Raw genomic sequence first — 12,920 nt, 5'->3', positions numbered from 1 at the left:
CTGCACCCTTTTCTCCATGCTAGTGGGTATACAGGCCAGGCACCCCCTGCACCCTTTTCTCCATGCTAGTGGGTATACAGGCCAGGCACCCCCTGCACCCTTTTCTCCATGCTAGTGGGTATACAGGTCAGGCATCCACTGCACCCTTTTCTCCATGCTAGTGGGTATACAGGTCAGCCATCTCCTGCACCCTTTTCTCCATGCTAGTGGGTATAGAGGACAGGCATCCCCTGCCCCTTTTCTCCATGCTAGTGGGTATACAGGCCAGGCATCCACTGCACACTTTCTGCATGCTAGTGGGCATATAGGTCAGGCATTTCCTGCACCTTTCTCCATGCTAGTAGGCATACAGGTAAGGCATCCGCTGCACCCTGATCCAGTAGCCATACAGCACTGTACAGTCATCCCCTGCAACATATTGCCCGGCATGAAGAACATTATAGGCTTACATTTAGCTGGTAAACATACTGGACAGTACAGACAGCCAATTATCTTCACCTTGTCTGCTTGTTGGAATATAGTACTGTGAGGTATCCCGTGTATCCTGATATCTTTGGCATAGAATGCTCTAAAGGCATCCCTTGCTATTTGTTTTCTGTGCTGGTAGGCAGTATATGTACTGGTATACACTACATGCACCACCTGAATTTTTTTTTTGGTGCAGATAGGCACAGTACGGGCACCACCTGCACCCTGTCTCCCCTGGTAGGCATACAGGTTAGGCATCCCTGGCTCCTGTGCTAGTAGGCAAACAGCACTCTACAGCCATTTGCTGAAACCTATTTCCTGTGGCATGCAGTACTTTTCAGACATCCCCTGCACCCCGCTTTTAATGCTGGTAGGTATATAGTATTCAACAGGGATCCCCTGCACTCCAATGCTAGCAGACAAAATAAAATAGAACCCTTACACCCCATGCTTTTGATGCAGGGGATTCATCAAATGATTATTTCCCTGCACAATATATACTGCAGTACAAGCACCATCTGCACCCCACTTGCCAACCTCCTTGTACAGTAACGGCACGCCATTGGGGGCCACGCTAACCCTCAGTTATAGCAGAAGGGACATATGTTTACTGACATTGTTTCCACTTACTTCAGCATAAAATCCCTATGTCATTAACAAATGTACAGCCATCTAACAGTTGTTCCGGCTGTGCTATCAATATTTTAACACGTTAATACAAATAAATATCAAATAAAGTAAATCGTAGCAGCGCAGTGGGAACTCATTATAAATGTCTTTTTCCTGGGGAGTGTTGTTTTCTGACACTTGTTCATTTGTTTCTAGAGCCAAAACCTAATTAGGCTGCAGGGAGTCACTGCCATCGCCTTGTTAAAAGGGAACTGTCAGCTCCAGGAGCAGAAACACACTAGCGGGGTATGTGGACGTCTGCATGGCCGAGGTGACTTGACTCATCTTGCTGACTGCACTAGCTGGAACAAAACCTTTTCTGAGAGAGAAACACAGCATACAGTCTTCTCATGCTGCAAATGTTAGCTGTCTGCAGTCCAGATACCCCTCTCAGTTCTTATCTTTGTTGCTTAAAGACAATTTACAACATGTCCGAAACTACCCTGACAACGCTCCTGTGCAATGTCACTGCGTGTTGTCACAGGAAGTAGAAAAATACAGGATTGACTTTGTGAATGCTACTGACAGACTGCAGAATATAGGTGATATTTAATTTTAACCAATTTAAATGACATGGCTTGCTATCCTTCTAATTTAGCAGTAATGTGCCTGAAATGTAACTGAAGTCCCTCAAGGTGACCGTGACATCATTTTTTACACCATGTCCAATAATCCTTAGGAGAAGTACAGAAGACCGGGCATAGGCTCAAATATTCCTCCTCTGGCATGTAAACATCCCAGAAACCTTCACTCCCCATTTATAATGACAGAAGGAGGACATTAGAAATGGCGTTCCATCCCTTAACAGCCGACTCAACCTTTATCACACCAGCCACGTATCAGATGAATCATCTCCGAGTGACACAAAAGGTGGCTCCCTGCCAAAGATGTATCACACTTATAAAATATTAAACAAAAGGGAAATCACATACAAAGAAAAAAGTTACAAACTACAAAGAGATCAAGGATAAAAAAAATACTGATACACTTTTCATTAAAGAGAACCTGCCATATAAGTGCAGATCCGCTTACTACTAAGCAGCCCATTCTCCAAATTAAAAACTAAAAATAAAATTAATACCGCACTGGCTAAAAGGAATTAGAAAATTTCTAACTATAAATTCCTATTTTGGATCCTGATTTCTAGGTACTTTTGGAATCACTGCAGGAGGGAGTTGTTGGAGGAGTTGGAGTACTCCTGGGAGGTAACATTGAGAGGCGGTGTGGCTGCCTCCTACACAAGTTGGCGGAGACCAAGGTAAGTTTTTTGCTTTTTGTTTCCAATCTCTTTGGGATTAGATTGCTTTAAGCTTATATCTAAACTGTTTTTTTTCCCCCAACAGATGCACGCAAAAATATAAAAACTGGCACTTTTTAGTCAAGGCACCAATGTATGTGAACTAGCACCGGTAAAATATTGGCATACCTGTGCACATTTTTTTTTGAAAGGGTGGGCTCTTTATGCAAGGTCTCCTGTAAAATGGTACATTATAGCCCTCCCCCACAATTTGGAGTACTTAGTCCCCCACCGTTCGGGTAAGCATTGACCTGGATTACCTTAGTCTGGGGACTCACTTCGTGCCCCCATGTGACAGCTCATTCCACCGGCACACAAGGGTAAGGGCAGCAAATAATTTTCTCCACCATACCAGCATGTCGCTTCACTCCATGCACCAAATGGGTTGGTTGGGAAGTGAAAGGATGAAGGATTAAGGAACCTGGAGGAGATGCTTATTCCTAGTTATTCCCAATCAGATTTTACACAGGGCTGAGGACTCTATTTACTTCTCTGTGACACATCTGGGCCCATCACCAACTTCGTCACTTTGGATGAAGAGGAGCAAATCATTTTTTCCTGTACATCAGTATTTCTCTTCTCTCCCAGCACAGAATAGATTGGCAGGGAATTTGAGGAATGGTGGATGGAGCTTGAGGGAGTTCACCGGTCTCTATAAACTCCAAGTTGATCCCAATCAGAGCTTACACATGGAACACAGAACTCTCCCCTTACCCTCATGTGACAGAATTGGGCTACTCAACAATAAGCAGCACTGTCACATGAAAGTAAGGGGAGTGAAATATATGTTCCTCCATCGCTCCTCTCTCCAACCACTGAATGAATGGGCTGGGGAAGAAGTGGAATGGTGAATGAAAGATGAAGTGTTTTAGCAAACTAAACTCAACTCATTTAAGGTTCAGATCTACTGTGGCTGCAAACTATGATGAACACCAAACGGAGGAAATAGTTATAGGAGCTGCATGGAGCCAGCATTTTCCTGTTCCGGGGTTTCCACCGTAAGATGATGAAATAAGTCTGCAGCCTGCTGAGAGATGACAGCGAGGAGCTGTGGAGAAATCACTTGAGGCGGTGGATATTTGCACATTACGTGACACAGGGACAAGGACACCAAATGTCACCAAAACAAATCTGCAGAACCTCTGCAGATCAATGACATGAATTTCCTGAGACAATTATGGGGAGGAAGTTATACGGGTTCATTTATTTGTTAAGCCGCTTCCACCCTCAGCGGAGAACGAGATAAATCTGAAGACCATGGGAATGTCCAGCGACTCTGGAACAAGACAAATACTGCACAGGGATGGGGAAAAGATTTAATACTGGAGATGTAACACAGATGTGTGGTGGGAAGAGCAGCGGGAGCAAATAAAGAGACAAAATTGAAAAAGAATCATACAAGACAGCATTAAAGGAGAACCTCAACTGCTAAGAAAGAATGGAAATCTTAATACAGATTTGCCACCATACTATAAACCAATAAAGATATCACATCCCACTGTGATAACGAGAGTTCGCCAGACCCTGTGTCACTGCCTCACCCAACAACTGGACTAATAATTGGTCATGTGATGCCCACCCTCGTGTTCTCCTTTCAAAGAATCTTCTTTACTTTTTCAGTTTACAGAGCACAATCTACCTATGCAAGTCCAAATTCACCTTTCACCTGGAATTACATAGAGGTAATGAACATATATTTTTAACTTGTTCCCCTCATTAAAAGGCATTTGTTTAGGGAGTAAACGTAGAAGCTTCTGCTGATTTTTGCTATTTCTGGATGAACACTAGAGGGCAGAAGAGTGACTGCAATTCAGCTCCTTGTTATATGAAACTCAATGCCCCAGGATTCCTTGCACTGTGCATCAAGGATGTGAGTGTTTACACTTTATCTCAGCACAATAGAGTGAATACAAAGACATGCATGAAGCATAAAGAACAACAACAGGTGGTCAGATAGTTCTGATCAGAGTCTAGTCTGACTCAAATTTGAACATCCCATGCATATACCTGTCATGGACAACAAGCCATGACAAGTTCAGCAAGGAGGAGCTCCTTTCATTATACAATTGGAAGAAGTTGGCCTTGGATGTGCAATGGGGAGCAGGCAGTGATGCATTTTGGGATCTTTATGGGATCTCATGTTTGGACACCACTGGGCAAAAAAGGTAGTGCAAAAAGAAAAGAAAAAAAATTGTTAGGTGATTTTTTTCTAGACCTGATTTAACTTTTTTTGTGAATTTTTAAGGGGTACTATGTTTTCCCCAGGGGGAAAGGGTAGGATATCTGCCTCTACCATGATTAAGGGAGGCTTCTAGATTCTAATAGGCTTCCTGCCCACAGACCCACAATACCGGGGTCACATTGTAGGGAAGAGGACCCCTACCCCAATGATGACTATTGGCACTGTTGGGGCAGTCAGGGGTCTGGTTTTGCCAAAAGAAAGGGGGCTACACAATTTTGCCCCTTACTTCTGTGGCAGACCAGACACCAGAGGACATTTTACGGCTAGTAAGGTGTGGGGGGGAGGGGGCACTGACCGATTTGGCTATACCTAAAGGGCTAAATGACCAAACCTAGGCCATTTAAACCTTTTTGAAAAAATATAAATTCCAGACTCCGACAGGAAATGTTTTGAATTTTTGAGTTATGAGCAGTGTCTCTGTACTACAGCACTTTTTCTATTAAGCCAAAGCCTAATATTTTTACTATTTTTGGTTTTTTATAGTAACCATACAAATGACACTCGGGATATGCAGCATGTCTAAACTCTAAGGAGACTAAGACTGATATTAGAGGATGCCATCTCACCAATAGGATTATTAGAAGCCTGCTCTATAAAAGATTATCTGGGCAATTTTATGGGATTGGGTTTTACCTCTCCGGCGGTCAGGCGGCTCCTTTGGGCCATCTTGTGGCACTGAGGCACTTAATCATTTCTCCCCCGCAAACCTGAACATGCTCCATCCTACAAAGTCGGCTCTGCTAAGATATGCAAATAAAGAGCTGACTAAGGAGCTTACTTAAACGCTAAATTATTTCTTTTGATCTCTCCCAGCAAGACTTTTTATAATTAATCTCCACACAATGGCAAGGAAGTTCTGAAAGGATTGGAGAATTGAATGTCCTCAGATATGTAAAAGGGATTTTTACATCAAGTAATTCTGGAGTTAATGAAATTAAAACTTTATAGTGGAGTCTCTGGTGAGTCTTCAGATCAACCTAGAGTAAAACGGCAATCAAACAGGCCGTTAGAGCTGCATAATGACTTCATTTTGTTACAATGAGGTGGTGATGAGCCACAGCAGTAGAGAAACGGTCTAGAGAAGAAGAGTCAAAATTTAAACAACCTCAACAACTGGCATGCAATGTCTATATAGTAAGGTTAATTTCTTCTTGGCTAGAGAAAGATTAAAACCAAGGTTCATTTAAATTTGTGACTGATTTAGAAGATTACCTATCACTTCCTGTGCCGCATAGCAAAACTCAACCCATTCAATACTGGCCCATCCCTATTCACAGCCATCAACATCTTCTTTTCCTCAATGGTCTTGGACCATCTTGAATGGCCTGGCTGGAAAAATATAACTCCCAGGCGCAAGGGATTTTTTTTCTTTCCAGCGCACACAAGGAAATCCAGGGATGCTGAGTATCCTTGGCACCAAAAAAATTGCCAGCAGGGCAGCAATCAGGCAGATAAGAATAGTTATTGCAAAAGGGACATCGCCTGGGTCTTTTTACAATAAACACACCAGACTAATTTTCAGTCTTCAAAAGTGGGACTTTTTAGTTCCATTCTAACAGAAATAGAAATGATCTTTTTTCAATGAGAGGAAAATCCACTATTAGTTATCACAGAAACAATTCTTGCTACTGGAGGACTTGCCTTCAATTCTTGTGGTGGCTGAAAATTTTAGAGTTCCTATCATGATTTGGAGTGGAACAATGGTCACTAAGACATAAAACGATACAGCTTAAAAAGAAATGTTTGCTTCTATACATATACACACACACATACAGAACCCACGTATGAAAAGGCTAGATATACAAAAAAAAAATAAAGAAATGGCAAATAAAATAAAAATTAAAAACGATGCATATATAGAAGTTGAGCCATCTGATAAAGGCTAAAGTTGAAACGCATCAAGAACTTCAACTTTAAGAACTAAAACAAAAACTTTTTGAGAATAGTTTCCCTAAAATATCTTCATGTATTGTAATGTTTTTCTTTTAAACTTGTGTGTGTGTATATATATATATATATATATATATATATATATGTGTGTGTGTAAATTAATAAATGTATATGAATTTGTAATTGTATAGAATAAGTGAACTTTATGATAAATCTGAAAAATCCCAAATCACAAAATGAAGTTGTAATTGAGATAACAGGGATGTGGTACCAGTAATCTCTTACCCACAAAAACGTAAAAAAAATAAATAATCCCAAGGTATTCTAGTATAACCCCAAAAGCACCTTAAGCACATGTGATCCCAATATACATTTTTACATCTACTCCTTCTCTGAACTCCCTTCTGCTTGCCTTTCAGCACTCAATCTAAAAACTGTATTACAATTTAACATTGTCACAGTATTAATAAATATAATAATTATGTTTTTTATTCTGACGATAGAGTGCTTTACTTTAAATCATCAGGAATAGATTTAGCACAGAAGCACCTCTTACCTTATAAGCACAAGTTTCAGTTTGGAAGGTGCAGATTTAATAATGGCGGATGCATTCTGATGGCTTTTTCCAAACAAAATGTGATTGTTCAGCTAAGAAAAAAAAAAAGATTCGAACCTAGGACCTAGCGCTGCAAGGGCCAGAGTGCCAACCTCTGCAACACCCCTATCCCTGTTGAATCCCTCAAAAATATTTGGGACGGGAGAACTTATGACCTACTACCCTCCCAAGATGCACGGTTTAGGTCACTATGGCCAGTTACTATCATATAAATGAGGGCAGGTAGTCCTTAACTCTATGAGAGCTCGCACAGGGATAAGACCCAGACAGACCCATCAGCGAGGACATGACAAAGGTGAGTGTTAGTGAATATGTGGGGTTAATGAAGGTTGGCCTGTTAAGAGAACCTGTAACTTTGAACAACGCTCAAACACTTACTGTCCTTGCTTTCTGACCTGCAGATTGCTGGGTAATCAAAAATTCCCGGATTCCCAACGACTTCAATTCAATCAATGCAGAACAGCACAGGAACCAAAAGCGGTGTGATTCCAGTTTGGAGCCTAAATTGTAAACTCCTCTCAGCCAACACACAAAATGTAGCAGCAGCAACAAGCGTAGCCGCCCTATAAAAAAATTAAGGGTTCAGCAGTCCACATGTAGACAGCACAAGGCCAACAGATGCATGAACAGATTGCTGCTTTCTATGTGGCAAAACAGTAAAAGGTACTTTATATTTTTTTAGAACACATATGTAACTCAAGAATGTTTTTTGTATACCTTGCTTGTAAAAGAAAAGAAAACTGCAGTCATACTGAAAAAACTAAAATGTGTTAAAATTGTACTGAACTTCAAAAGCTATTTTCACATTTTCTAATATAACATTATCACTACGGGCTTCTTTGGTTTGCAACACTTTGTAGTGCCTTCCCTCGGATTAATAAAATGTGATAATAAATAGCAAAAATTTAAAAGATTAAATTGAAAAAAATTCCCTTTCCAAATTTTATCCATTTAAAAAGAAATGTTTGCATGGTTTAATTATTGGGGCCATAATCTGTCCTTATAAATCAGTAAAATTATTATGGTATAGTAGGAAAACTGGAAAGAGAGAACCATATGACTTTCCACAAACAAACTATGTCTAGCCAAAGCCCGGAGTTCATGGTATATAAAAAGGGAGAAAAGAAGAAGAGTTTCTTTGGCATTTAAGGTTTTATTGTAAATATGTGTTTTTACATTTATAATTGAACCTTTTATATATATATATATATATATATATATATATATATATTATTTTTAGATACCTGCTGTTTTCATACCTTATATACCGCTATCTGCAACCAATCTTTCAAGCCCAATAGTAGAAGACAAAGTAAGTTTCCCCTTTTTATCCCCTCTATCCTTCAAGCATACCACAATCTATTTACATATTCAGATTTATAACACTTATTTTGAACAAAGAACCTCCTACAATTATTCACATATGATCTGATAACTAATAATTGTAACCACTAAATATTGTTTCAGAAATTACTTACTATTTTATATCAACACTTGTGTGCAATATTAATGCCTTGTCTTTTTGGCGAAACACGTCAGAACAGAGATGACTGCCTTTTTCTACGTTTGATTTTATTGAGCTTGAAATTATCATGATTGTATTTTTCAAATTGGAATTGCTACTCCCAACCTAATAATATAGCTCAGATGAATTTTGTATAGTTAGTGGTCACCCTAGATAGTATCCAAACTGAAACACAATCATATATTACAAATAAACCTCATTATTTAAATGTCAAAGAAACCCTTCTTTGCTCTCTTTTTTATGCCAGTATCTATATAGTGCCAACATATCACACAGATCTTTCCAAAAAGGAGGAAAAGATGGACGAATTAAAACAAAAAATATTTGGTATTACTATACAGTAATAAATAGGGCCAACATATTACACAGCGCTGTACAAAGTTCATGTCACTAGTTGCCGCTCAAAGGGTATCACAATCCGATATCACAACCATAGTCATATGTCATAAATACAGTCTAAGGTCAATTTTGGAGGGGAAAGCTAATTAACCTAACTGCATGTTTTTGGAATGTGGGAGGAAACTGGAGTACCCAGAGGAAACCCACACAAACATGGGGAGAACCTGCAAACTCCATGCAGCTAGAGTCCTAGCCGAGATTCCAACCTGGGACCTTATCACCCCCAGCTTGTTATCCTCAAACATAGGTTGCAGGACAAGGCTCCCTGAGGAACCAGCAAACATGGATGTGAATGTAAGCCCAGCTTCTCAAGGTTCCAATTTAATGGTGGAGTGTCATATTTTATTAACCCTAAAGAATGTAATGGTCTTAACACATCATGGGTCCAATCATACAGCCGGGCTACATGGGAGTCTGGGAATACAGAGTGCATTAACTGCTGGCAGATTTCATCCCTAATACATAATGTATTTTCTGCTACATGGCGGAGACTAACCAACAAAGCTTTATTCAGCCTGATAATGCCACTGCTCGTCCTGTAACAAATGTGCAGAATCAAATATTTAGTGCAAAAAAAAAGGGTTCATGCAGTTCCTGAAAGGGACAAATCAGAGGAAGAACTTAACCACAACCACACAACAGAGCTGTTGTCAAACACTGGTTGACATTAAAAACTGTATTATCACAGAAAAAGGGCATCTGGTAGCAAGTAACCACATGTTTCGTGCCCAAAAGATGTTTATTGTATGACCTGGCACCTCACTGTTGCTCTGCACAGGTGCCCAACTGGTGGCAGACCCATCCTAATACACCGCAGGTCACACACCAAGCCCAAGTAGGGGGGCGAATGTTGGGAACCAGGGCCTTGGTTGATTTCACATAGCATAGCCAATATACAAGGATGAGGTTCAAGGTGTTTGGGGGCCCCTGGATTGGGTTTTAACTATTAAACAGCAGGAGTCAAATTTTAAAGTGCAGCAACACATTTCTTGTACCTGCCAAAGGTCTATTAACAAACCCAGTAAAATTCAGAGTAAGAAAGATTTTTTTTTGTAATAAAAAAAACCTTATTAAGCCAAACTTAAAAACAGGGCGCCTTGCACCATACCCAATCTCCCTCAGATGTGTTTCACATCACCCAGTGTTTAGTCCTAGAGAGCATTAAGCGCACCAATGCCCAGACTATTACGTTCAATTATTTACATATTCTCAAAAAATGAGACATCCTTGGGCTCCACAGCTGCTTGCACTGCGAAATAATTCAATCTCAAAGAACCTCAAAGCAGCAGCACAGACTTCAGAGTGAAGTTTGAGTTGGTTTGGAGCACCTGAGGTTTGTTTACATTAGGATATGGCAGGATTCTGGTGCAATAAAAAGTAATAAGAATAAAATCTCGCTTTGCTTTGAAGACAGATTTCTTCACAATGCCCATTGATATAACAGTGACAGTTGCTTTTAAAACTTTTTTGTACTGCTAGTTCACATTTTGAGTGCAGGTTCTGTTTAAGAACAGATACTGTTCTATTAAAGCAAACCTCAGCCTTCCCATCCTTTTCCCCAATTGTACTGAATATGATAACTGTGATATCACTGCACAATGTAAGCTTCTTATAGTGTGCATTAGTAGCCGTAGAAGGTCCGATATAGCAGCATCATTTTCTAGCTGTAGGACATCCAGCATCATTCAGCCCATTCATTCCCAGCATGACCGTCCCTGGGCTGCCTCCTATTCATTGGATCCCAATTCTTGTCATCACGTTTAGAATTACATGTGGGCATTGCAAAAGCCTTCTGCTTCTAGGAAACTAAATACAACATCCTTCCAGCCTCTCCTAATAGTCATGATCTGCCTGCATTGCAGAGGGAAGCACAAAGACCTAGGTAGATTGTCACTAGCTTCAAATAAAAGAACTAAAGTTCTACTTCTAAACATTGAATCAAGCAATGTATTATTGCAGAATAATGTCCCTTTTGCAATATGCATTCATATGTACCGGACTGCTCTGGGGAAATGTCAAAAGTTCTTCCTTTGCCCTTGCCAGGACTGAATGAACTTCTACACACCTGCATGAGAGCTATGTCATCCCAGCCAATCATAATGGCTAAAGATCACAAGAAAGAAGAGAAGACAAGGATAGTGACACCTCACGATGCAACAGACAGGTGAATATAGTGGGGTTTTGTTTCGCTTTAAAGTATGTAATGAAAACAGAAAATATTTATTATTACACAGTAGTTATATAGTGCAAACATTACACAGCGCTGTACAAAGTCCATAGTCATATCAGTAGCTGTCCCTCAAAGGAGCTCACAATCTAATGTCCCTACCATAGTCATATGTCATTACCACAGTCTAAGGCCAATTTGGGGGAAGCCAATTAATCTAACTGCTTATTTTTGGGATGTGGGAGGAAATCAAAGTACCCGGAGGAAACCCACGCAAACATGGAGAACCTGCAAACTCCATGCAGATAGTGTTCTGGCCAAAATTCCAACCTAGGACCTAGTGCAGCCAAGGCCAGAGTGCTAACCTTAAAGCCACTGTGTAGCCCACTATTTAATCGTTTATAAAGGAGGGAAGGAGGAAGTCAAAGTAAAAGCATTTTTCTACAATAATGCTTATATACTGCAATGCAGAAAACCTTTTAAGGTCACATATTGTTAAATTGGACAAATAGGAGCAGGTGCAAACAATGTCCTAGATTGTAAGTTCTTCAGGGCAGGGCCCTCTCCTCCCCCTGTGTCTGTCTGTATTTAATGTATAGCGCTATGTAATATATAAATACTGTTAATAATAATATTATTAATAATGCTTAGTGCATTCAAAGCAACAAGAAAGCAAATGCACCATTTGTATTAAATCTAGACTCACCAAACACCATTACATATTCCCATCAGGGATTCCACCACCACTAGCAGGCTATAGGCTGGCATTAATGTCACACTTTACTCCTGGATGACCTTTTTTTAGTTATATATATATATATATATATATATCATCCTGTTCAATCACTAAACCCCATTATGCAGCTATCATGTTTTAAAGACTTGCTGCAAAAGTCATTTCAAAAATTCGAGCTTAAACAGCGATGTCATTAAATACATACATCCAGCTCGAAGTTTCAGCTAGAGGAGAAAAAAAAAATAAGCCATTTTAATATCAAACGCTTTCCATGCAGAACCCAGAACTACAGACGTGTTTGCTGCAGAGAGAAGTAAAATATCTAATTTGCCTCTGTGATCACAGAACGCTATTAAAAAACAACGCTCCTAGAGCCCAATTACTGGCTTAAAACGTGCAATATGTACGCGGTGATGATGCTGGGAGTTTATACAATTATGGGAAATCAACTCACAAGGCTCCCATATATAAGAGATTCTGAGTGCCTATAAAAAGTCAGCAATTTAAATACTCGTTTGGAGTCTGGAGACGGCTGGAAAACATATTTTATAGGAAAAAAATCTTGAGTGAGAAAAGAAAAATTATTACTGATTGGGCATTTCCAGCATGAAACCAAAAATCTGTCATCTGAAATGTAATCAGGGGGATTTTTTTTAAAGTGGCTGCGTCCCCTATTGTGTGATTCTTCCCCCACTTCCTAGATTGTAAGCTCTTCTGTACAGGATCCTCTCCTCCTCCTGTGTCACTGTCTGTATCTGTCTGTCATTTTTAACCCCTATTTAATGTACAGCGCTGCATAATATGTTGGCTCTATAAAAATCCTGTGTAAAAATAATAAGAAAAAAGTGCAAAACTATCACAGCAATATTTTACAAAACAGATTTGGTATAGAATCAGGTCTTGATTCATAA

At 39.8% G+C, this 12,920-nt stretch overlaps 1 protein-coding gene across 1 annotated transcript in view; it reads right to left on the bottom strand.

Moving 5' to 3' along the window:
* The window catches only part of PATJ (PATJ crumbs cell polarity complex component), a 111,973-nt gene that overhangs the window by 34,010 nt on the left and 65,043 nt on the right, over positions 1–12,920 (bottom strand). Inside the window, exon 29 of the mRNA XM_072419386.1 lies at positions 7,123–7,214. Within this exon, the coding sequence (XP_072275487.1) occupies positions 7,123–7,214 (92 nt within the window). The remainder of the gene's footprint in view (positions 1–7,122; positions 7,215–12,920) is intronic.

This window comes from Pyxicephalus adspersus, chromosome 8 (assembly GCF_032062135.1).
Source record: "Pyxicephalus adspersus chromosome 8, UCB_Pads_2.0, whole genome shotgun sequence".
In the NCBI taxonomy this organism is placed as follows: domain Eukaryota; kingdom Metazoa; phylum Chordata; class Amphibia; order Anura; family Pyxicephalidae; genus Pyxicephalus; species Pyxicephalus adspersus.
This window is presented reverse-complemented; position numbering and strand designations above follow the sequence as displayed.